We start from the raw sequence: 21421 nt of genomic DNA on the forward strand, positions 1-21421 counted from the left end.
TTACTAACACCCAGAAAGATATATCCTTTTGCTGCCTGACACAGTCAAAGCACTGTCAGAGGAGGCCAATTACAGCCAGAGATTTAAATAAGAACTGGAGTCTCAAAACATAATACCCCAAATGTCCAAGTTTCAGTTGAAAAACAGTCATCAGACCAAGAACAAGGAAGATCTCAAACTGAATGAAAAAGGACAATCAATATATGCCAAGAGGTGACAAAGATGTTGGAATTACTTGACGATTTTAAAGCAGCTGTCATAAAAATGCTTCGACCAGCAATGATGAATACACTTGAAACAAATAAAAAATAGAAAGTCTCAGCAAAGAAATTGAAACTGTAAAGAAGAGTGAATGGAAATTTTTGAACTGAAAAAAATTATATATATATAATAGTCATACATAGATATACAGATAAGAATTAAGCATTCAGGGAAAATAAAAGTGACAGAAAAGCAAATGGAGGGCTTTTCGGGTAAGCGGCCTGAGGTGACCTCAAAAAATGGTTCGCTATTCACTTGACCTAGAAAACCCCACAAAATCATGCAAGTCAAGAGGTTCAAATCTTCGTGTTCACTTTAAGAACACTCGTGAAACTGCCCAGACCATTAAGGGTAGGCATATCTGAAAAGCCACCAAGTATCTGAAGGACGTCACTTTAAAGAAGCAGTGTGTGCCGTTCCGTCGCTACAATGGTGGAGCTGGTAGGTGTGCCCAGGCCAGACAGTGGGGCTGCACGCAGGGTCGGTGGCCCAGAAACAGTGCTGAATTTTTACTGCACATGCTCAAAAATGCAGAGAGTAATGCTGAACTTAAGGGCTTAGATGTAGATTTTCTGGTCACATCCAGGTGAACAAAGCCCCCAAGATGCGGCACAGGAATTACAGAGCTCATGGCCAGATCAACCCATACATGTGCCGTCCCTGCTGCATTGTGATGATCTTTACTGAAAAAGAACAGATTGTTCCTAAACCAGAAGAGGAGGTTGCCCAGGAGAAAAAGATATCCTAGAAGAAACTGAAGAAACAAAAACTTATGGCCCAGGAATAAATGCCGCAAAAAATAAATGCAAATAAAAGTAAAAAAAGAAAGCAAATGGAGGGAATCAGTATCTAGCTAGTACCTACTATGTGACGAGGCCAGTAATGCTAAATGCTTTTATTATTATTTAATATAAATATATTATTACATATTTATTACTTAATCCTTACAAAACCCTAAGGGAGAGATAATATTCTCTTTCTACAGATGCAGAAACTGAGGCTTGGCGAAATGAAATGACCTGTCCAGGTTCTTTCGACTAACACAGCAACTATTTTAGGATGGCTTTACAAAGGCAGTAAATCTGTAACCAAGTACAGAAGAGACCTGGTTCAGTTGCAGTGTGGCAAGTGAGGGAGAATGGAAATGTGGTCCAGATCCCGATAGTGAAGAGTGTCGTGTGAAAGGCAAGATAAGTTTCCTTGGCCCCAAGTAGAAAGCGCAGATTGTGCTTGGATGGTGGATGAGGAAACTGGTTATGGGAACCCAAAACATCGAGTGCTGCTAAAGGACTCAAGTTCACAATCGGTCATTTTACCTTAACCTGAGAAGCAGGTGGACGTGATTCCAGGCTTTCGGGAAGCAGAATGATCAGATCAAAAAAATACTCGAGGAAGGTAACCTTGCACAGCAAGAATCTAGAGAACGTAATGAAGGTCTGAATAAAGGGGCTATGGAAAAGAGCGGAGAGGGTTCTCGAACCAGATTCCAGGATAAAAATAAATAGAGCAGAGAAACTCTGGATGACTTTTCCATGGCTGATGAAGACAGACCACAAAGATGAATTGACCTTTCTCTTGATGAGAAATGTTTGAGGTGTGCCCGAGGGATGTGCGCTGATACCTGATACCCATTTCATTTAACATTTTCAACAACTATTTGGAGAAGGTGGTTCACTGAAATGAAGAAATACATTCTGACATTGTTTCGCACACATGTGCATGCACCCATTGTTATGAAAGGTTTCAGACATCTTAAAGGGGTCGAATCATAAGATAAGGTGTCTCTGTACCTGTTCCCCAGCTCGTCACTTTTACGCTGCCCATCCTCTCCCAAGTGGAGTCCACCAACTCAGCTGTTGAAAAGCATACGTGTTGATGGATACCTTCGTCTTTAAGGAGGATGCTCTTTACAGCTGTTTTAAATGAGAAAATTTAGGCATCACAGAATAAAGAGAAATCCAGCCAGACAGAATGGCAAGTCATGCATCCACGTATCCATGCCTGATTTCACATCCTGTCAACTCAGCCCCCCGAGTTTATGTGTAAATGGATAGATTCACATTGAAACTTCCCTGGATATGAGTTTTTGGGAAGCTTTTAGAGGCCTTGGTAATGGTATTTGGGGGATAAAGAGTTGATAACTTTCTGCTTTGCTGCCTTTTGCATCTTACACTGTGGCCTTCACATAAGTACCTCATTCCATCCTGTCACCCGCACTCTAGTGTAGACAGACTCCAGGCCTTGGAGATGAACGCCTGCTGGCCATCCTTGTTTAAGGCATCTCTGCGAGTCAGGAAACACTGCAGTCCTGGTGAAGTGAGGTGATAAAGAGGCACCCGTCCATCACACAGGGTGCCTCTGGCTGGGCCTGACCAGACCCCATCTGTTTCCCATTACTAATGGCACAGGAGAACTTAAGCATTTACAAGACTTGGGATCCCTAGTTGCAAATATTTTCTGTCTTTTTTCCCCCATCCCTGACACTTTGCTTGTACTGAGGATTTACGGTGGAGGCTAGAGCCCCTCACAGAGATGCTGAAGGAGTGGAGGATGGTTATAAGGCGAGTCCTGGTGATTTGCCTTCTAAACTGCACTGGGGAAGTGGGCTGGGTGGTGGCCTGCAGTGAGAGCTCCAGCCCGCTATTCATATTCTCTCCCAGATACCCACTAACTGGACACTCATCTGGCTTTATAAGCTATTCTTTCAGGACTGACATTCTCTCTTTTCCATTAAGCCTATTGGTCAGCTACACCTGTCAACTGCTTTCATGGTACAATTACAGCACTGTCCTCAGATAACTAAGGTAAGAAGGTAGAAGTGCGGCTGAAGGTAACCCCCGTGGATGGCAATTTGAATTACAATTATTTTTGTTTCAGTTACCTATTGCTGTGTAACATACAACCCCAAAACTTAGTGTTATGAAATAACGCTTGTTTATTTCTTGCAATTCTGTGAGTAGGCAACCTGGGTTCTAGTATAGTTCTTCAGCTAGTCTTAGGTAGGGTCACTGCAGTCATCTGAGTTTAACAGGCCTGAGGGCCTCACTCATGTATCTAGCAGTGGGTCTGGCTCTTGGCCAAGGCACCTCGGTCCATCTCCACATAGCCTCTCATCCTCCAACAGACTGGGCTTCTGCACAGCAAGGGGTCTCAGGGTCCCAGGGGAGCAACAGCAGGAGTTGCAAGGCTTCCTGAGGCCTAAGCTCTGAAACTCACACAGTGTCCCTTTCTGCACATGCTATTGGTCAAGGCACAAGGCAGCCCAGATTCAAGGGGTGGAGAAAAAGACTCTTATCACGGTGCCCAGGCAAGAAAGGGGCTAATTAAGGGACATTTCAACTTGGGGTAAGGGACTTTACACAAACAGAGAACAGCATAAGGTCGTCTGGTGCTGGGAACAGAGATGTGGGGATATGGGAAGAGGCAGGAAAACCTTCTGCACAGAGTCTTAGGAATAGCTGGGGTGTTGTAAGCACACCGGGTACCTTGCGCATCTGTTGTATAATTAACACCAACATCTGGAAAAATAGAGTTTGTTTAGAGGGCTGTAAAGCTTAGTCACTGCCCATCCTAGGCCATCCTGCGCTCCCAGCTGGAAGAAGGAAAATGCAGGGAGAGTCAACAAGAGGAAGAAGAAACTAATCTACTGCAACCAGGTGGGGATGGAAAGCAAAACCGATGTTATAAATCCCTCCCCCCAAATCCACATATCCACATACTGTCCCTCCGTCTTGGGCTGTTTTCTCTTTCTTTAAAGTAGACGTTCTCCAATCCTGCTCACGGATGCCTCCAATGGATCTTATGTTCCTATTTTTAGACCAATACTTCCCTTGCTTGGGGGCTGTCCTTTTAAAAATTTTCTGCAAGAATTTGTAACTTGTTCATATTCCCTTATTTTTAAAGGGCGCTTCTCCATTGATGTTTTTTCAAAAACTGGTGAGTATTCTTTGTAAAGAGGTGGGTGGGCTCGGGGTGCTTTTTCCAGCACAGTTGGCTCACATGCTGGCAGGATGGGGTGAGGGAAGGTGGCTACAGTACGTACCATTTTTATGTTTACAGTATGGAAGTATATGTTTGGTAATAAAACTAAATTTGTATAGTACTTGGCTAAGTCCTAAAGGGCTCTCTGGTAATAAGAAAATGCTGGAATTGAGTACTAACCAATGCTACAGTAGCTACCTAAGTTTACTTGGTATGAAGATCGTATTTGTAAAAAATCCCTAAAACTGCTTGATAGCTCCACGAGGTAGGAGGCCTGTCTCTGCAGTGCGCGCCTCTAACTCCAGTGCCCAGCAAACCCCTAGCACAGGGTGGACGACAGTACATACTTTGTAAGTAGAAGAATGATCATTATTATTATCGTCCCCACAGGCAGAGGTGGGAGGCAACCTGGGATCAGAGTCAAACGCGTTATAATAGGAATGATGCCTGATCCTTCCATCTGGACACTAATCCTTCTGGGTTCATGTTGCAGTCTGTGACACACGGAGAAAGCCAGAAGGAGGGCTCTTTCACACAGGCCCAGAAATTCAGGTTTAGAAAGAATCTTAGCAATCAACAGTCTTCTCAGTCAATCCAGTATTCCCCTTTATGAATGTCTTTGGAGGGTTTGGTCCCTGAACACTTACATGCAAGGAAACACTCTTTTTCACCAGCCATTGGATTCCTTTTTCATAAAAAACCTACTTTATTCTCACTCCTAAAGGTGTAAAAATATCGAATAGAAACCTGCCTCCTGTAATTTCTACCTCTGGACCCTTATTCCGTGTTCGGCATCAGACGGACCAAACCCATATTCCCTTCCACACAGGGCTCATTCGAAAAATTGAATTTCCCCTGTTGCGGAATAGATGACAAAACTGGTTGAGTTTCATAATGCTGACGAAAGGAAAAATTGTCTTGAATAATGATATTACAATACGTGGAAAGTGTAGGGATTTGTACACCATCTCATGGTTTTGAACTGTGTGGGTAGAGACACTGAGAGTTGACAGATTAGTCAGGGATTTGTCAGGAGTATTAATTACAAACTTTGAAATCTTGGTCAGTGAAAGTTCATCATAGTACCTCTTGCAAATATGATCAAAGTCTTTTCAGTACTGATTTGATGATGCTTAACCACAGCGTGTAAAGAATGAAGGTTTTCATTAGAAATTACTGACGTAATAGAGCACGCTGTAAGGGAAGATGGATTGATGGACTATTAAAATTCATGCTCTTCCCCCACCCTACCCCACCCCTCTTTTGGGGGCCCTACTCTCATTGTCTCTGAACACCTGACATGGCGTTTTGAACTGCTGCAAAGATGTGTAGTCTTAACAGCATTAGTGCAGCTCAGCGATGGCCACCGCCATGAGGGCAAAGGTGGGGCTGGTGTTAAGCGATGTACTTAAAACCATAAACATAAACCATAAAAACCTGGGGGCTAACTGTAATTTGGTGAGCGGAAGAAATTTACGGCTGGCTGAAAACTTGAAAAATGGAGAAGTAAAGTGCATAGCTGCTAAGTGGAAAGGAAAGCAGTTCTTCTGTCTCGCCCTTGTCAAGGTTTAGGAAAACAATCTATTATTTTTGAGAGCTTTTTTTTTTCCTTTCTCCTGGCACCTAAACCATGGAAAATGAAATAAAAACACACTCAATGCAGCTCCTGCAAAATCACTGGCCTTCATTTCCCTCTCCCTTCTGCAAGGAAGACTTATCCGTGCCTTCCAAAGGTTGTCAGAACATGGAGGGTGTCAGTGGGGTTCTTTTGTGCTAATTTCCCACAGGTAGATTTCCCACAGCAGCCAGGTGGAAGGCACACAAGGGTGCCAGTGCCTGGCCTTGGTCCCCCAGGCCCGCTGTGCTGGTGTTTCAGGAACCATGGCCTGCTGCCAGCCATGGGTGGGAGGTGCTAGTCCCGAGAGAACTGGGGCAGGTCTCCTCTGGTTCACCTGTTCTGATGCTCTTCCCGTTCAGTTGCCTCTGTACGCCAGAGGGTGGCACCCCAGGCACTCCAGAGGTGGAATGGAGGAAAAGGGAAAGAACTGGAGGAGAGGTGGGGGGAAGGGGATCGGAGGGCAGCGAAGGGGTGGAGAGAGAAGGGCTGGAAAGGGGCAAGTTGATAAATTGTCTGATTTTGGTCTCCGGCTGCCAGCTAACCTGGAGCCCACCCCTACCCCTTCACGGAATAAGCGGGCTTCTGCCAGACTAAGTGTCAGAGTTAGGAATTTCTAAGATGAAAAAGGCTTGTGACGGTGACCAACAGCCTCTACCCTCCTGGGTCCCAGGAAATCGGAAGGAAAACTAGTGTCAGCGGCTGCTGGGTGTGCCGGGGCTTCGGGGGTGGGCGTCAAGCCGCTGGCATCAAACCGCTACGAGTGAGCACATCTGACCCGTCCCTTTGTGTCGTGTTTTGCAGTTGCTCTATTTGTGCAACTCACGGAAGGATGATGCCCTGAGGGTGATCTCCGCCTTTAACATTCCACGCACCAATCGCTGGAATCGCCAACCCGATGGCCTCCTGGGCCTTCTACCCAGCACCGCAGCATCCCCTGGCCCGGGAAGGAGCGCGGTCTCCGCGGCCCAAGCTGGGAGCCAACTTATAGCGGGGGTGGCGGGAAGGGTGGTGGCCCGCCGGCAGCTGTCAGAACGCTTCTCAGACGCCTGGAGCTGGGGCCCGAGGCCGGCTGGCACGTGCTGGGCCGCGGCCCTCAGGGATTTTGGTCGTGCAGTGGGGGTCCCGCTGAGCCTGGCGAGGCGCACTAAGGCTGTTGGGAAAGGGAGCCAGGTGGCAGCCCCGAGAGTGTGGCGTTTTATCCTCTCCTTGTAACCACGACTGGCCGGGCCATGCCCTCTGCCGCCTAAGTCACCAGATCCCCCTAGACAGAGTGGGCTCCCCTTACAGGGCGCTCCAGAACTGGTTGCCACCAAAGGCCTCCCGCTGTCAGTGGTGACTCAGATTCCCAGTGATTTGGGAAGACTGTTGTGTTGGGTGGAAAGAAATAAAACTATGAAAATCAAACACCCGCCGGCAAAGGCTCAGTCCAGCAAGTGATGGTTTTCCAGCCCCTTGGGGCTGGAAATACACGAGAGGGGAGAGGGAAGTGTGAGCCTGGAGTTTTGCTCTGGGCAAAGCACGAACCGGGGCTCGTCCCTCCAGGGCAGGCAGCTCCCGGAAGACAAAGCGCAGAAAACGTTTTGACCGAATGAATGTGTAATCTATTCTTGAGACGAGCAAAGAGACAGATAAAGTTGAATAAAGATATTAAGCGTTAGGAAGCCTCCCGCTGCTTGCAGAGGACGGAGAGGTGGAGCAGGGCAATACACTGCAGTTAAGCTGGTTTCGGAACTTGGAGAGACGACGCCGGCGACGCCTGTGGTTCCAGCGAGGGCCGTAGATGTCGCCCGACTTCATTCTTGCTTTCAGTCCAAGCCATCCTCCGTTCTCCGTCTCCACATCTCGTGGAGGAGGCAGGAGGGGACATCGCTCTGCTTGTGTCTGCAGAGGCGACATCCAGGACCAGAGCGGAGACCTAACGCCCACCCGCCCTTCTCTAGACTCGAACTCTGCGGGAGAGGGCGGAAAGGGCTCGTGGTCACCCGATGCCAGGCGCTTGGCCGAAGCTCCCCAGCACAGTCTGGGTTGCACGAACTGCCGCCTCCGCCTCCGAGCCGACCTCCTGCTTGTGCCCCAAATAAGAGTATTTAGACGGTTGCTTTCCCCGACTCCTTTTTTTTTTTTTTTTTTTTTTTTAGTGTTTACAGGGTCACTAGAGCAGACGACGCGGGGGCGGCGGAGCTGCACAGAAGCAGAAGACAACCATCAGGGTTTTTTCTGTGTGGTTCTTTTCCGGTCCCTGTCTGCGTCGTCCAACTCCACGGAGAGCGCGGAGCACTCGGGCGCGCGGCGGGTTTGGGGCTCCCCTCCCGCACAGCAGGTTGGTCCGTTTTCCCCGGGCGCCGCGATAGGCGGTTAAGGCGCAGAGTTTGCCTGTGGCCGCCACCTGTAACACTTACGGGAGCTCCAGATGCGGGTATTGTAGACCTCTCGCCTCTGCGTCTACTTCGCCACATCCACACCCGCGTCCTTTCCCTCCTGCAGCGAAATCCCCGGGGTGGAGCGCGTTCTCAAGCCCCTCCAGAAACCCTTGGCCTCCTCCACCTCGCTAAGGACTCTCGGGAGGATGCGCGGAGAAGACTTTGACCTGGGGCTGTGTTGCCACGCTGACGTTCCGTATCTGCTTACAAAACATAAAAATTGACCAAGGTGGCCAGACGGCGGGACAACTCCTCACTGTCTTGCTTCTCTGCACCGAGGCACCCTTCTGGGGTGCGGGTTAGGGAGGCCCCTAAATTGAGCCTGTGGTCCATCTAGCCTGGTCTCTCCCGCGGCGGGATGTTCCATCTCCCAAGCGATTTGCCCCCCACTACTCCGCTGCGGGCCTCTCAAAACCAGGGGAGCCCAGAGAAGGGCAGAAGTGGGAATGCAGGATGCGCTTTTAAATGTCAGATAGGGGTGCGGACCTAGAGGAGGACCAGGGTGTTCACGGAGTTTGGTCTTCCGGGGAAGGAGCGGGAGTGGGGCCTTCGGACACCAAGGAAAAGGGGAAGGGGACTCGCAGGGAGGAAGGGTGGGAGGTACTCTCCCTACTGCTCTGCACGGCGCCGTCCGAAGCCCTCGGCGCTGTCTTCTCCGGCCGTAACACGCCTAGGGACGGCTCCTGGACGGTTCTCTGAGAGCCCAACAAATCTCGAGTATCCCAACCAAGTGGCGGCACCATCCTCTCCCACCTGGAGGCCACGACTCTTCTCAGTCCTTTTTTCTTAAAATGATTTTTTTTTTAGTTCTTTTTTCATTTCCCTATTTCACCTGCTCAGCGCTCACTCGCTTCCCGCCTCGCACCAGGGCTGCGGAAAAAACGCCTCGGGGGATCGCTCCTGGCCCTTTTCTCAACTCTCCACCAAAGGCTATGCCTCTTACCGGGGAGGTTCGGCGCGGGAGAAAAACTAGGTGGCCCTGCGGGGTGGCTTAGAGAGGGCGCCTAAAAAGTGCCGCGTGAGGCGAGGGCGAGGAAGATGAGCAACCTGCGGATGGGGGTCCCACGCGGACCCCCGGAATCTGGAAGGGAGGAGAGCTCAGAGACCCCCTGCTCACCCTTGGACCCGCGCGTTCCCGAGGACCCACCCAGTCCTGGCGCCTGCCCCAGGGCGGCCGAGAGAACTCCCGAGGCAGAGCCTGGGCTCAGGGGCGCCTCCTGAGGCTTTCCGCTGGCGGCAGCGGCCGGGCCTGGCTCCGAGTGTGCCCGGAGCACCCCCTCTGTTCCACGCGCACGCCGTGGCCACCACTGGATTGCCGGGGGGGTGCGGGGGGGGGTTGGCGGCGGGGAAGAGAGGAGAGGGCACACTTTGGGGTGGGGGATGGGTGCGCACAGAGCAGTCCGCAGCCCAAGTCACTCCAGTAAACACGCCCGGCAGGGGCAGGGACGGCGGCGCGCGCAGCTGGGAACCCAGCAGGGACACCCCCGCCTTTACCTGTCCGTGCCTGCAAGCGCCGGCGGCCGCGGCGCCGCGGGGGCGGGGCTTGCCAGCCCGCGCGCCGGGCGGGACTTAGCGGGGGCGGGGCCCGCGGTGATTGGGCGCGAGCGCGGGGCCTCCAGCATGAGCTGGGGAGCAAAGCCGCGCAGGTTTCATTTCGCTCCGCGCAGCCTCCAGGTTTCGAGCTTGCAGGAGCGCTGCGTCCCTCGTCGCCGCCGCCGTCACCAGATTCTCTCAGCCTCCCTGAGCGCCCTGCCCTCTGAGGCCAGCATCGCTTCAGACTGTTGGATTCGCCTCGCTCCCGCCGCCGCCGCCGCCACCGCCTCGGTGCCCTTCCCCTGGCTCTAGTCCCCCCAATGTCTGACTCTGATTCTCGGACCGAGAAACGCAAGGTAAATACTTCCGAATCCCGGGAATCAGGCCGGGTACTAGTGGAAGATTGGCGCGGGAGCCAGCACGGCGCCACCTCCAGCCCGCTTCCCGCGCACGTGCAGGCAGAGGCGCGCGTCCCCGTCCGGCTTGCGGCGCGGCAGGAGGCGGTCACCAGTGAGGGTCGAGTTCCCTCCCCAGGCAGGTACTCTTTGGGGAGGGGTCGTCCTCCCCGAGGCTGCGAGCAGTTAGTCGAAGTACGGCTTGGGCGGGGATGCGGCACGCGGGGGTGGTGAAGCGTCTCCGGGCCGGTTGGGAGAGGCAGCGCGTGCTCTCCGCACTGGCCCGGGAGCTGGGGGCCGCCGCGCAGGACTGGGCTGCGCGCCCAGCCGTGAAGTCTCGCCGCCGCCCGCCCGCCCCGGCGGCGCACGAGTAGCTGCCGCGAGGTACGAGCCGGACTCGCGTCTCGGCTTTTCTCGGGCGCGGGCCCGCTGTGAAGGATTTATGGAACAGTAATGGTGATTAAACTGACGGGACTCGGTTTTTCCTCTTACTCGTTCAGGCCGACGTTTTGGGCAACTGCTGCGTTCGTCCTTTCTCTCGGACGTGTCTGGGGGTCCTGTCCGGTGTGCGGGTGCCCTGCGGACGATGCCAGACGCACGGTCCACAGACAGCAAGAGACAGAGGGCCTCCTCCGACCGCTGGGGCCACGCGATGGACCAGCCGCTGGCTGTAGAACCTGCCCGGACCGTGGGGCCAGACCGTCTTAGCGATTCGGGCGTGCCCGAGCGCAGTGCTGGCTGGCAGGGCCGTGCCCTCGGGGGCCTGTTACTCGGGGTTGGCGCAGGTGGTGGAAGGCCCGCCGGACACCGGGGATGGGGCTATGGATGTGTTCCTTGTCTGCGGTGGTCACGGGTGCGCGCGGAAATGCGCGTCGGTGGCCAGGGGTAGCCGCTCAGATTTGGTGCGTGTCCCGTGGCGCACGGGGAGAAAGAGGGAGGAAGTTGGAGGAGAATGGGGGCTACAGCTGGGGAGGGGGTGACCTTTAGGGTCCGCATCTTAGCGGGCCTGGGCGGGGGTCGGCTGCTGGGACTGGAGTCTGGGGCCGGCCGTGAGGGTCCTGTTTTGTCTCCAGGTGACTGGCTACTGGGGGCGGCGGGAGCTGCGGAGGCGCGCGCGGCGCCCGGACTGGCGGAGGGGCGGGGCGGGGTAGCCTGGGCAGCCTCCGGCCCCGAGGCCGCGGAAACCTTCGCCGCGGCTCTTGCCGCAGCGACGGCCGGAGCCGCGTTCGGAGGCGAGTTTGTCAACAATCGCCTGGCCTTTGGCGGCCTGTCGGGCAGGCGCCGCCCCCGCCGCCGCAGGCGATTGGCTGTGGCGCGGAGCGACCGCACGAGGGCCAATTGGGAGCGCGGGCACCCGGCGCCAGCGGCGCGGGGAGGTCGGCGGTGCCGGCGGCGGCGGGCGCAGTGCGCGAGGGGAGGAGCGGGAGGAGGCGGAGGATGTTCCCGGCGGCTGCGGCCGGGGTAGCGCGTACCGGAGACGCGGCGTGCGGAGCCCTCAGCTGCCCGGCGGAGCGCGGCAGCGGACGGGCGGCGAGTTGCAGGCTCTCCGCTGCCCCGGGCGCTCCGACCGCGAGTCCCGGGCTTTGTCTCCCGGGCCGCCTTCGTGTTGACGGTCAGGGGGCTCCGGGTCGGCGAAGGGCGCGGGCTGGGCGCCGCCGGGCCCCGGCCCGGACGCGACGCTCGGAAGGGAAGGGGCGGACGTGAGTTTCGGCTTGATTGACTTCGGAGGGGAGAGTCTATGGGGTACAGGAGCCGCGCGCCCCGATGCCGCCCAGCGTGCGGAGTTACTTGTAGACTTTGCAGGGGTCGCCAGGGGACGGCTTTGGGGACCCCCTCCTATTTGGAGGTGTGCACCCAACAGTGCGGGTGTACCTCGGAGAAGTTCCGGCGAGTTCGGTGTGGCGCGCTGCCCCCCCCCCCCGCCCCCGCAGCCGGAGGAGGGGCGCGCGAGCCGGGAGCGGGAGGGACCTCGGGCGGGCGGAGAGCCGGAGCCCGGCTGGGCCGAGCCGCGCTGAGTTACAAACTCTATTGTGACGCACTTACTACGACTGACGGCCCTTGCCAAACCTTCCCCAGACTTGCTGTCCTCAGCACTTTCGGCAGAACAATGGGGCCGGAGCGGGGAACGCGGCCAGCCGCCTGCAATCGCTGCATCTGCGCCCGCTCCTGGGCTCCAGCGGTGTATCTGATCCCGGGAAATGAGAGCCCGCTGGGAGTTTCTGACTTAACTCTAGTCGGGCCTGAGTAAAGAGCACATGTGAATAGATCTCAAACAAGCAGCCTCTCCTAAAACGTGTGTGTGTGTGTGTGTGTGTGTGTGGTGTTAGAGCACTAGTTCCACTAGTAATTGACATTGTTGCTGTGTTTTGTTTGGTGGTAGGGAGTTTAGTCCCTCCAACCCACCTCACCCCCCCAAACAAAGATAATGCTACCTTTGTTATGCAGGTTATTTTTACTATTATTTGGAAAAGCGTATGGAAAACTATTGCTATATAAGCAATGACAGTATTAAAGTGTTGGGCATTAATTCTAAGGATTTTTCATGAATAGGTGAAAGTCTGCCCATTTAGGTATTCATTGTAATTATCGTTTTGCTTAAGATAACCCTAGTTTTAATTTTCCTTGCAGAAAAAAAGACCAAATGGCAAAGCAACCTTCCGATGTAAGTTCTGAGTGTGACAGAGAAGGTGGACAATTGCAGCCTGCCGAAAGGCCTCCTCAGCTCAGGCCTGGGGCCCCCATCTCTCTACAGACAGAGCGGCAAGGTAATCCCGAAGGAGAAGGGGACCGCTGCCCCCAAGGCAGCCCACAGGGCCCACTGGCCCCACCGGCCAGTCCCGGCCCTTTCGCTACCAGATCCCCGCTTTTCATCTTCGTGAGAAGATCTTCCCTGCTGTCTCGATCCTCCAGTGGGTATTTCTCTTTTGACACAGACAGGAGCCCGGCACCCATGAGTTGTGACAAATCAACACAAACCCCAAGTCCTCCTTGCCAGGCCTTCAACCATTATCTCAGTGCGATGGGTAAGCAATGCCCGGGGGAGCGGCAGTGCACGTGTGGTTGCTTGAGTCTCTGTCCAGAGACTGTGTGTAGCATTTAAAGCCCCCTTTGAGAATCCTTTTACAGATATAGTCCATGTTTTGTTGGGAATGACGCATACGTCAAATAAAACATCCAGCCAACATTTAAAAAACACGTTACCAAGTTCTGTGGCAGCGATGAGTTGAGGTCCAAGCATCAGCCTATTGGCAGTATATCTCGAACCCCTGGTGCCTTCATTAAAGTATCCAACTGTGGCATGTTGTCCTAACCCCTAAGATTTCCTCATTAATGACATTCTACTTGAAAGGGACTCAATCAGTTAACGGCAGATAGAGTAATAATCTAACCAAGAGTGTGGAAGAAGGGATGAGAGAAGTGAATCGTTTTCAAAAATGACATTTTAAGGAGATGAAATAGTTCATATCAGCATTGCCACCATAGAACCATGAAAATATTTTGTTTTCTCCTCAGATTCCTGTTTGGGTTTATTTTGTTCGCTTGGAGGGTTTGGACATAGTACTAATGAGATTAGATTGTGGGTCTTTATTTCAGGGATTAAAGACAGTTTCAGAATCTGAAGGAGGAGTGGCAAACAGAAGTGCCCAGAAAAATCTGGCAATCCCCTCGGTGAGGGAACTGACCTGGTGGGGATTATGGCGGCTTGGAGAGCGTTTGCCCTTGGCCATTTTGCTCCCAGTTGGGGCTGTGAGGGCGTGTGGTCTCAAGGTGGTAGGTTTTCCTATAGGGCCAGATAGTCCGAGAATGCAGATTTCGATGCCACATCTCCTGATGCTTTGGCAACTTGTTTAGAACTTTGAAAGCACTGTGTAAGCCAAGTAAAAACATCTGCGGGCTTGATTTGACCTGTGAGCCTCCAAGGTATGGCTTTGAGTATGCAGAGTGCTTACCACCCTGATCAAGGGGGGAGTGTGTCGGTTCAAATCGCTGTTCCCCAGTAGTGGAAAAGGTTCATGTCTTGATCAGGATTTATTAGAATCTCATTTACAGTTTGTTCAGATGAGCCCTTCGGCGTTAAAGAGATACAAGTAGGTTGGCGGCATTTCCAATTAAGAAATCCAGCATAGATTCTATTAAAATGTGGGTGACACCATGCCAAAGGCTAACTAAAACAAAAGCATCAGAGTAGCCACGTAACTGCTGGAACACATGACAAATCTTACTTTTGCAAATACCGTAGACTTCAGTCTTCACAATCTTCAGTTCAGTAAACCGTGCAGGTCCGTCCCCATGTTGCAGAGTTCGCGAGACTCTCAGGACCTCGGTCATTTGTCAGAGGTTGGGCACACCTCGGAAGTGGCAGACAGATGACAAAAATACCAGCAGCTGTACACGTTGGCTGCGTGTCTCCTGCTAAATGCTTTCTTAGGACCCCTCCTTCGGGAAGGGAGCTGGAAGTGTTATTACTGCTGTTACTTTAGTTATTGCTTATTGCTACTCCTGAGCTCATTTTAGCCTTATGAGGTCTTGGTGCTGGCATATACGTTTCTGCCCTTGAAAATGCTCTTGACTATATGAGGACTTGCGAGTAAACGAGTTACTAAATGAATTAATGGGGCCTCATGGTGTGCGTGTTTAAAACCCCATGTATTTTAAGGATCCTCTGGAAGCCATTATAGTTTTTCAGTGCAGACCCCTTTATCAGGTGGCTTAGGGCATGGAAATAGTTTCTCCTTCCCTGAAATATTCCTTCCTTAACCAGGAATAGTGAGTGAGGTAGTGTTTTGTTTTCTTTCTTTTTTTTTTTTTTTTTTTAATAGGGATAGGCATGAATGCTTTTTTTTGGTGACGGGCCGTTTAGGAAGCAAATTATAAGGTAAGCACTGTTACTTGAGATGACAGATGTAGAGCTTTAGAGAGATCACAATCTAAATTATTAAGCAAAGTTATGGTTTTATCTGTGAGGTGTAAAGTAATGGATCCCGAGGTGTAATTTTATAGTATTAACTACATTCCCGTAGATTGGTGTGAGAACTTAGAGTTTAATGCATAGGATTAAATGATAAGTTCTGAGGGGTTTGTCTGAAGTGAATGCACCAAGGTAAGTTTTCAGTATTAAGTTCTTGTGAGATTTGTTTGGGTGGGGTGGGGGGAGGAGGTGGGATGGGGGGAGGGAGGAATTGCTGGTGGGAGGAGGGGATTTAGATGTGAGTGTGTTAAATTAAAGAATAAAATTTGCACCCTTTGTAGTCTGTAACTTTTTTCCCTGGCTATTCTTAAAATAGTTCAGTGCCCAGCGACCCCTGAAATACGCTGAGTTGGTAACTTTGGGTTCTCTAAACATAGCCGTGTTTAGTACTCCTTACTCAGCCATGTCCATTAAGATCTTCAGTGAAGCTTTTGATAATTTACTGCAAAATACATTTTTTTCACAAAGAAGTCATTATATTGGTTTCAACCAGTGCAGCACAAATGTGAGGTTACAGAGAGGCCCTCCTTAGGGCTTCCTTTAGCCACAGAGCAGTTTTCTGCTGAGTGACTTGGGGTGGAGAGCATGTATGTGGCAGTTTTGTTCTTGTGCTTTGTTCTACTGAGAAAGTAAACTCTTGTCTGGGATGTACAGCAGTTGGGTGTTTGCACTAGAAACGTCTTCCTCTTCTCCTCCCTGTCTTCAATTTTTCTGAAGGTATATTCAAAGAATGCTATATTCAGCTGTGAGAGAGACAGTTTTTTCACTTTCACCAAATTTTATTCTCTTTATACTCTGGGAGGATTAACTTGACAAATGCCCTCCTACTCAGTGAAGAGCTGATTATTCGAATCAGAATCACCAGCAGAGGTATTGGTTTGCCGAGTGCCTTTTCTGGTGAGTGTGCTTATTCTCTGTGTATCTTTAATATAAATGTGTACTAAATTCTGTACAAATTCGTGCTTTGAAGATGTACTCAAAGCAATTGCACATCAGAGCTGAGAAAGGTCAGGATATAGGTGAATGCTAGTTACTAACAACTCTCATACGTCATTTTGGTAAATGACTTAAACTTTCTACTTGTTCCCTGGCACATCAGAAATCACGGGTGGGAGCTAATTGCATTATTCTTCGCGTCCATCCCTCAGCATCTTGTGCCTGCTTTAGCTGGTTACCAGCCCCTCTTTTAAGCTGTGAGCTCTCGGAGTAGGGGCGGAGGGAGGGGCATGATGTCCTGCAGGTCCTGGGGAGATGTTCAGCATCGTTTGAGCTTTGCCCTTTCCATAGAGCTGACCGAGGACAAATAAGATATCCCCAAAGGGGGAGATTGGGATTGACATGTATACACTAATACGTTTAAAATAGATAACTGATAAGAACCTGCTGTATAAGATAAATAAGTAAATTTAAAAATAAATAAATTAATTAAAATGTGAAAAAAATAAAAAATAAAGATTTCCCAAAAGGTTTTGCAAGAAGACGACCCTGCCAACACCTGTCAAAAAAAAGTTTTGTTACTTGGATCCAGCTATAAGGTTTGTCAGGTAGGGGTGACAGGTACGGTCGAGCCCAGCACAGTCCCGGTGGGGAAACCACACGTGAGTATTAGCACTTGAAATGGGACTGGTCCAAACTGAGATGTGCAGTCAGTGTCAATACACACTGGAGTCTGAAAACTTAGCATATAAAAAAGAACGTAAAATATCTCAGTCATTTTTATATTAATTGTATGCTGAGATTTTTGAATATGGGGGTTAAATTATATATATATATATTTCGTGTGTGTGTGTGTGTGTGTGTGTGTGTGTGTGTGTGTGGTAAACACAAAATTTACCATCGTAACTGTTTCTAACTGTACCCTTTAGTCGTGTTGAGTATCTTCACATCTTCCGGTTCTCAGAACTTTTTCGTCCTGCAGAACTGAAGTTCAGTAACCAGTAAAGCACCTCTGCATTTTTCTCTCCCACCCAGGTCTTAGCAGCCACCATTCTGCCGTCTGTCTCTGCGATTTTGATGACTCTAACTAGGTACCTCATGACTGGAGTCGCGCAGTATTTGGCTTTTTCTGACTAGCTTATTTCACTTAGCATAATGTCCTCAAGGGTCATCTCTGCTAAAGCACGTGAAGCAGATTTCCTTCCTTTTTAAGGCTGAATAATATTCTATTGTATGTATAGACCACATTTTCTTCGTCCATTCATCTGTTGATGGGTATTTGGGTTGCTTTCATCTCTTGGCTATTGTGAGTAATGCTGCTGTGAACATGGATGTACATATGTCTCTTTGAGCTCTTGCTTTCAGTTCTTTCAGATGTGTACCCAGAAGTGGGATGACTGGATCATATGATAGAAGTATTTTTAATTTTTTGAGGAACCTCCATACTGTTTTCCACAGTGGCTGCACTAATTTACATTCCCACCAACAGTATCCCTTTTCTTCCCATCCTCAGCAGCATTTGTTATCTCTTATCTTTTTGGTACTAGCCATTTTACCAGGTGTGAGGTGATAACTCATTGTGGTTTAGGTTTGCAGCTCCCTAATCAGTCACGTGGAGCATCTTTTCCTATATATGTTGGCCATTAAGTTTGTTTTGAGATGAATTTGACTGATTTCTTTTTACTTTTTTTAAGTGTGGCTACTAGAAAATTTTCAAATTAGATTTGCCACTGGCGTTCTGTATTAGCAGAGTGGTTGGGTTGGCCTGGCAGATGGCGGAGCTGGACCGGGCTTTGTGCTTTAGCAAGCCAGACCTGATTCTTCCACTCAAAGCACATCGTGTCCGTGGAACTTATTCCTGTGGTTGCTTTTGTTGACTTAGACGTTGCTTTTGTTGAATTACCCTAATCTTGTGAGCATCTTAAACATCAAGTGAGCCTTGTAGGTCTGTCCTCCAGGCAAATATGACTGTCCGTTTCGTTTCACCTCTTTAAACTCTGTGGTATGTGCAGGCTTTGGAAAGGTGGAAGGCGGAGTGGTTTGGTTCCTCGGGCACCTCAGGGTGCCCTGGAGCCTGGTGACAGAGATGGGATCTTCTCTCCTGAAGACCTGGTTCTGGCCTTCAGACCCCCCAGGGTCACTCGTTCGGACACCAAGAGAGACAAATTCACTTTGTATGTCCTGTGTGGGGAGAGAAAGTGACGAAAGAGAGGGAAAATTTTCTTTACTGGTTCCAAACAAAATTTAGTAATTGATAGCTGTCTAGACATTAAAGTTTTACATCTTTAAAAGGACTTTATTGTGAGCTAATTATAGTTTGACATGCAGTTGTAAGAAATAACCCAGAGAGGACCTATGTGTGTGTCCTTCACCCAGTTTCTCACAATGGCAGCACCTGGTTTAAATAGTACAGTATCATAGCCAGCACATGACCTTGATAGACTCCAGCTGCCTTATGCAGATTTCACCAATTTCACATGCATTCCATTTGTGTGTGTGAGAGTGTATTTACTTCTGTGCAATTTCATCAGATGTGTAGGTTTGTGTGACCACCAGCACAGTCAAGATGCAGAACAGTTCCATCCCAAGGATTCTCTTGCTACCTTTGTATATCACAGCCAACTCCCTCCTGTCCCCTAACCCCTGACAGCCACTAATCCGTGCTGCATATCTATACTTCTGTTCTTCTGAGTATGCTATAGAGTCAAACTATATGTGACATTTTGAGCTTGGCTTTTTTCACTTAGCATATGATACCTTTGAGATCCACCCAGGACGCTGTATTAGATGTGCTACAGTTTAGCTGTTGACCTGTTGAAAGACATTTGGACCATTTGCAGCTCTGGCAGGGACCTGGCACAGCTGGCACTTGGGGGGCATTTGCCAGCCTGCATTGGACGTTACACATTGTCCTCTGGTACATCTTTGGGCAGCTGCCAGTTGAAGGCCATGGGCACAGTCTTCCTGGTGAAGCCACCCATCAGACTGGCCACCAAGGCTTCACCAGGGCAGCAGAACTGCCGCTGTGGACTGTGCTGTACGGGTTTTTCTGTGAACATGAGTCTCATTTCTCTGGGATAAATGCCCAGAAGTGCAATTGTTGGATCCTCTACGGTACTTGAGTTTTGTAAGAAGCTGTCAAACACTTTGCCAGAGGGTGGCTGTGCCGTTTATATTTCCATCAGCGATGTGTGGGAGATCCATTTTTTCCAGATCTCAGCCAGCATGTGGTGTTATCACTCTTTTGTATTTTAGCCATTCTGACCTGTGCGTAATGATATCTCATTGTAGTTTTAATGATGTCGAATATTTTTTGTGTGTTTTTTGCCTCTGTCTACCCTCCTGTGAAATGGTTGTTCATGTCTTTCACTCATTTTCCAATTGGATTTTTTTAACTCTTGAGCTTTGAGAGTTTTTATGTATTCTAGACTCAAGCAAGGCCTTTGTCAGGTATGTGATTTACAAATGTCTTCTCCCAATCTGTAGCTTGTCTTTCCATCCTCTTCGTAGAGCAAAAGTTTTTAATTTTGATGAAGTTCATTTAATCAGTTTTTCCTTCTGTGGGTAATGCTTTTGGTGTCCGGTCTAAGAACTCTTCACCAGGCTCTAAGTCCCCAAATTTTTTTCCTAGGTTTTTCTTTTTTTTCCTGGAAGTCTTATAGTGTTACATTTTACACTTAGATCTCTGATTTATGTTGAGTTAATTTGTGTGTTAGGTATGAGATTTAGGTCAGTGTTTATTCTTTTGGACTACGGTGCCCAGTTGCTCTAGCGCTGTTTGTCGAAAAGATTTTTCTTTTTCAATCTAATGGCTTTGCACCTTGGTCAAAGATCAGTTGTCAGGTTTGTGTGGGTTTGTTTCCAGTTTCTCTTTGGTGTTCCATTAATTGATGTATCTGTCCCTCTGCCAATACCACACTGCCTTATTACTGTGGTTGTGTATGAAGCCATTATAATGGGTAGAGTGATTCTTCAGACTTTATTCTACTTTTTCAAGATGATTTTAGCCTAGGCCCTGTGCCTTTTCATATAAATTTTAGAATAAGCTTGTCTGTGCCTACCAAAACCCCTGCTGGGATTTTGATAGGAATTTTGTTAAACCTGTAAGTCACTTTGGAGAAGAACTTGCCTCTTTACTATGTTAGATCTTCTAATCCATAAGCAGGAATGTCTCTTCAAGTACTGAGGTCTTCAGGTGTTGTAATTTTCAGCATAAACATCTTATGCATATTTTGTTAGATTTTATTTACCTTGGAGAAATTATTAATGGTACTTTATTTTTTATTTCAGTTTCTACATATTCATTTTAGTGTATAGAAATGCAGTTCATTTTTGTGCATTGATCTTAATATCCTATAGCCTTGTTGAACTCTAATTCAAAAATTTATTGGGAGACCTAGCTAGACAATCATAATCTGAAAATAGGCACAGTTTTATTTCTTTCTTTCTGATTTGTATTTTATTTCTTTTTCTTACCCTAATGCACTGGCTAGAACTTCCAGTGCTGTGGTGAATAGAAGTGGTGAGAGCAGACATCTTTGCCTTTTCTCCTGATCTTAACAGGAAAGCTTTCAGTCTTTAACCATTAAGTATGAAGTAGCTATTTTGTAGATGCTCTTTAAAAATATGAAGAAGTTTCTTTTTATTTCTAGATTGCTGAGAGTTTTTATCATGAATGGAATGGATGTTGGGTTTTATAAAACATTTATTCTGCATCAATTGATATGATCATGTGACTTATGTTAGCCAGTTGATATGCTGTGTTATGTTGACTTTCAGTATTAATCTACCTTGCATGCCTGGGATAAATCCTTCTTGGTCAGGGTGTAGTTCTTTTCATAATTGCTGAATTGAATTTGCTAATATTTTGTGGAGGGTGTTTGTGCCTAAGTTCATGAGAGGTATTTATCTGTTGTATTAAGACTGTCTGGTTTTGATCAAGGCCTTAATAGTGGGTTGCGTAGTGTTCCCTCCTGCTCTATTCTGGAAGAGATTCTGTAAAATTGGTAATAATTCTTCTTTAAATGTTTGGTGGGATGCTCTAATGAAACCATCTGAACCTGGAGATTTATTTTCTGGGTGTTTTTAAATTACAAATTCAATTTTTTAGTGTTTATAGGACTATTCAGGTTATCTCTTTCATCTTGGTTGAGTTTTGGTTTGTGGTTTGTGGAAACTTCGTGGTTTTCACGGAATGGGTCCATCTCTTCTAAGTTGTTGAATTTTTGAGCCTATGAAGTGTTTATAGTGTTCCCTTATTATCTTTTAAAATGGATACAGGATCTGTTGTGATAGCCCATTTTATTCC

General features: G+C 48.9%; 1 protein-coding gene and 1 pseudogene across 9 annotated transcripts in view; both read left to right on the top strand.

The window, feature by feature from the left end:
• Positions 1-500: 500 nt before the first annotated feature.
• Positions 501-1135, top strand: LOC113632098 (60S ribosomal protein L17 pseudogene; annotated as a pseudogene).
• An 8791-nt stretch (positions 1136-9926) lies between these two features.
• The window catches only part of BCL2L11 (BCL2 like 11), a 46206-nt gene continuing 34711 nt past the window's right edge, over positions 9927-21421 (top strand). Inside the window, exons 1-3 of one of the 9 annotated variants that reach the window (XM_027129025.1) lie at positions 9927-10169; positions 10709-10993; positions 12837-13231. In XM_027129025.1, coding sequence (XP_026984826.1) covers positions 12850-13231 — 382 coding nt within the window. In that variant the 5' untranslated portion in view covers positions 9927-10169; positions 10709-10993; positions 12837-12849. The other 8 variants (XM_027129028.1, XM_027129021.1, XM_027129024.1 and 5 more) reach the window with 8 other exon arrangements.

Source organism: Aethalodelphis obliquidens, unplaced genomic scaffold, assembly GCF_003676395.1.
Source record: "Aethalodelphis obliquidens isolate GAN/ISIS:26980383/991018 unplaced genomic scaffold, ASM367639v1 scaffold35, whole genome shotgun sequence".
In the NCBI taxonomy this organism is placed as follows: domain Eukaryota; kingdom Metazoa; phylum Chordata; class Mammalia; order Artiodactyla; family Delphinidae; genus Aethalodelphis; species Aethalodelphis obliquidens.